The 4,036-nt window shown below is 58.1% G+C and overlaps 1 protein-coding gene across 1 annotated transcript in view; it reads left to right on the top strand.

Annotated features, from left to right (window-relative positions):
- Positions 1-4,036, top strand: part of HMCN2 (hemicentin 2) — a 139,122-nt gene that overhangs the window by 26,517 nt on the left and 108,569 nt on the right. The window contains 2 exon segments of the mRNA XM_014532199.1: positions 393-506; positions 2,446-2,595. Of these exon segments, the coding sequence (XP_014387685.1) occupies positions 393-506; positions 2,446-2,595 (264 nt within the window).

Below are 4,036 nucleotides of genomic sequence, written 5' to 3'. Positions count from 1 at the left end.
CTCCATGAGGGGCAGGAGGCCAGGCAGAGGGACCGGAGGGGTAATGAGTCCTGGGAGCTCAAGGGGCTGCCCGGAGGCTGGCGTGGGGTGGGGGGAGCAGGACCGGGGAGCGGCTGGCACCCCCTGGAGGGCATTCGTAGGGTTTGGCAGGTTCAGTGAGGAGTGTTAGGGGTTGGTCCAGGAGTGACGGCTTTCACTTCAGGTCCTGGGCGGGGAGCTTGCAAAAAGTGAGCTGTGGCTAAATTTTCCTGGGGTGACCGTCCCCGAGGTGGGGGATGGGGAGGAGGCAGAGTGCTCCGCTCCCCCTCTATCCCCTCCCCGCCCCCAGCTGTGGAAGCCACATTCTCAGTCTAGGGAGTTTGGTACCACATTTCCCATCTGCCCCCACGCAGACCCACCCTCGGTCTCCGCCGTCAATGCGGTGGTGCTCGCCGCCGTGGGACAGGAGGCCGTGCTGGCGTGCGAGGCGTCCGGGGTGCCGCCGCCCCGGCTCATCTGGTATCGAGGTACGTGGGGTGGGGAGAGGGCCCCGGGGGATCCGATTTCCAGGACAGTCACTGGGGACAGGGCACTCCGAACGGGGTGTCTGGGGAGAAATGGCCCATTTCAGCAGCCCTCGCCCCCCACCCACAGTCCACGCAGCTGATGCAGGGCAGCTCGGGAGTGAGGAGCAGGTTTGGTTCCGGCTCCCTGGGCACCTGTGGGCGGGGGCTTGGCATCTCTGGGCTGGCTCCCTGTTGGGGAAACGGGAACCCCAGATGGTTGCGAGGATGAGACGAGTCCACGCAAGCAAAGTGTCTAGAACGAGCCGGCGCTCGGCTGCACTCAGTGCTCCTAGAGATGGTGGCGGCGGTGACGGGATGGCCTGGGAGACGGAGGAGCAGCCACGACTGTGCCGAGGTTCTTGGGGTTCGCGGGTGTGGAGTGTGTCCTCGGTGCTGGACGCCCAGCTGGAAGTTGGATGGGCAGGAGCTGTTCTGCGCACCCACCCGCGGGCCGGGCGTGGGTGCGGGGCTGCTGCCTCGGACACTGGGCTCCTGCTCCGGTGTCAGCCAGAGCCCCGTGGCGCCCCCACCTGGACACCTCCATCCTGTGCAGCCCCTGTCTGCACCTGGGCTTTGAGAGAGGCAGGGATGAACTCAGACAGAGTGTGAGCATCCTGTCCCAGGGCCCCAGCCGGTGGGGGCAGAGGCCTCGGGACCCCTGGTGCAGGGCCACGTCCCTGCGTGTTCCCGCCCTCCCAGCCCCGCCCTGAGCCGCTTCGAAAGGGGCTCTCTCAGTGGGATGTTGTTTACCCTTAAAAAGGAATGAAGTTCAAGTGTGTGACGATGTGAGTGTATTTAACCCCACAGACGTGTGCACATAACCGTGGTGGAGATGGTGAATTTTATGTTCTGTGTTTTTTTACCACAGCTTTTTTTTTTAATTTATAAAAAAGAATCAGAAAAAGACAAAAACAAAGAAAAATAAAAGAAAAAAATAATGAAATTCTGATACAACATGGACGATCCTTGAAAACCTTATGCTAAGTGAAATAAGCCAGACACGGAGGACGCACATTACCTGATTCCACTTACATGAGGTCCCTAGAACATGCTCATCCATAGGGACAGAGAGTAGAAAGGTGGTCACGGGGGCGGGGGGTGAAGCGGGGAATTCGTGTCTAAGGGGCACAGTTTCGGTTTGGGAAGATGAAGGAGTTTTGTGGGTGGACGTGGTGATGGGTGCACGACACTGGGAATGCACTTCATGCCACGGATTGGACACTGAACGTGCTTACGATGGCAAAAATGTGTGTGATGTGTGTTTGACCACAAGTGAAAAACTAAATGACACGTTAAAAGGGGTTCAGAATCAGGGAGTCTGTCAGCCAGCAGCCTGGAGGAGAAATAACGGGGGGCCTCAGGGTGGATGTCTGGGGCGGCCTCAGAGAGGCAGGCATGGGGTGTGTGGTCATCTCGGGGTGACCAGGCCCCTCCCAGAGCTGATCCAAGCCTCAGTCTGGACCCGGGGCAGAGGGTGGGGACCCAGTAGGGAGGCCCAGGCAAGGAGTTTTTGGGTGAAGAGCCTGTTACATGGAGGGAGACAGGCTGGGCCTCACTCCTGCTCCACTGAGGGGCTCGGCGGGCTGACTGAGGGTGCTGACTTTAAAAGGTTTAATTGCGGTAAGAGACACAGGAAGAATTTACCATCTTCACCATGTTTAGGTGCACAGTCCAGTGGCATCAGGGACACCCCCACCGTCGTACAACCATCACCACCATCCGTCTCCAGAACTCTTTTCCTCTGGCAAAACCACAACTCTGTCCCCAGACTTTCGGGGAACCTTCCCCCACTGCCCCAGGCCCCAGCCTGTGTGTGGCAGGAGCCTGGGGTCAGGGAGGCTGCGTCCCAGCCCCCACGGCGACAGAGGGCTTGCCTGATGCGTTCTCCTCTTTGGTCCAGAGGGTCTCGAGATGATTCTGGCCCCCGAGGACTCGAGCTCCGGGGCGCTGCGGATCCCGGTGGCTCGGGAGAGGGATGCTGGCGTCTACACCTGCCGAGCCGTCAACGAGTTGGGCGCCGCCTCTGCGGAAATCCGGCTGGAGGTTGGACGTGAGTGTTCGCCTGTCCCCGCCTGCCCGCCCGCCCCTCTACCCCACTGCAGAGCGGGAGGAGAGAACCCCTGCAGGTAGCCGGCCAGTGCAGAGTCTCGAACACTTGGGGACAAGGGAGGTCCGAGGGAGATGGTGTATGCATTACCTCTTTTTTTCCTTTTATTTTTTTTAAATTGATTTCAGAGAGGAAGGGAGAGGGAGAGGGAGGGAGAGAGATAGAAACATCAGTAATGAGAGAGAATCATTGATCGGCTGCCTCCTGCATGCCCCCTATTGGGCATGTACCCAGGCACAGACCCTTGACCGAAATCGAACCCGGGATCTTTCAGTCCTCAGGCCGACGCTCTATCCACTGAGCCAAACTGACTAGGGCTCTTTTTTCCCTTTTTATTAAATTTATTGGGGTGACACTGGTGAACAAGATTCTACAGGTTTTAGGTGCACAATTCCAGAACGCGTCGTCTGTACACGGTACTGTGTGTTCACACCCCAAGTCAAGTCCCCGTCCATCACCACGTATCCCCCTATGCCCGCCCCCCCTACCCCCTCACCCTGCTGTATTACCTCTCACTGGGTCACAATTGCCCCAAAACTTTGTGGCTTAAAATAATAAACATGTTTTCCCTCTCGGTTCTGGAGGGCTAGGGTTCTGGGAGGGGCTTCGCTGGCGGGCGCATCCCCACTGAGCTCACTGACAGGCTGCTGGTGGGAGGCCTTGTCCTTACCACGTGGGCTTCTGCAGCTTCTTGGGACATGGTTTCCCCAGGAGTAAGGAAGAGAGAGAGAGAGAGAGAGAGAGAGAGAGAGAGAGAGAGAGAGAGCGAGCGCTTAGAATCAGCTACCGGCTTGGAAGTGACCTGCCATGACTGTGCCTGCTAAATTCTGTGGCTCACACAGACCAGCCTTGGACCACAGAGGGTGGGAGGGCTACCCGGGATATGAATACCAGGAGGCAGGTGTCACGGAGTCATCCTGGAGGCCGCCTACCACGGAGGCGAGCTTGGGCGTTGTCATCCTGAGACCTGAGCTCCAGGCTCATCTCCATCACTTACCATCTGTGTTTGGTCAGGCCATTGAGCCTCAGTTTCCCCCAGCTGACCATATCACTTCCTCTTTTTTTGATTGGAGGGAGAGAGAGAGACGGAGGGAGAGGGAGCAGGAGAGACAAATATTGATGAGAGAAGCATCAACATCAATCGGCTGCCTCTTGCACGCCCCCTACTGGGGATCGAGTCCACAACTCCATCATGCGCCCTGACCGGGAATCGAACTGGCGACCTCTTGGTGCATGGTTGATGCTCAACCACTGAGCCACACTGGCCGGGCCAAACTACTTTCTTTATTGGGTGGCTGCGAGGGCTCAGTGACCTCAGGCACATTCTGCTTTGCACATGGTCGGCCCATCGTGACTGCTTAATAAATGAGGGGCGATGATCCCC

Source organism: Myotis brandtii, unplaced genomic scaffold, assembly GCF_000412655.1.
Source record: "Myotis brandtii unplaced genomic scaffold, ASM41265v1 scaffold855, whole genome shotgun sequence".
NCBI classification, from domain to species: domain Eukaryota; kingdom Metazoa; phylum Chordata; class Mammalia; order Chiroptera; family Vespertilionidae; genus Myotis; species Myotis brandtii.
This window is presented reverse-complemented; position numbering and strand designations above follow the sequence as displayed.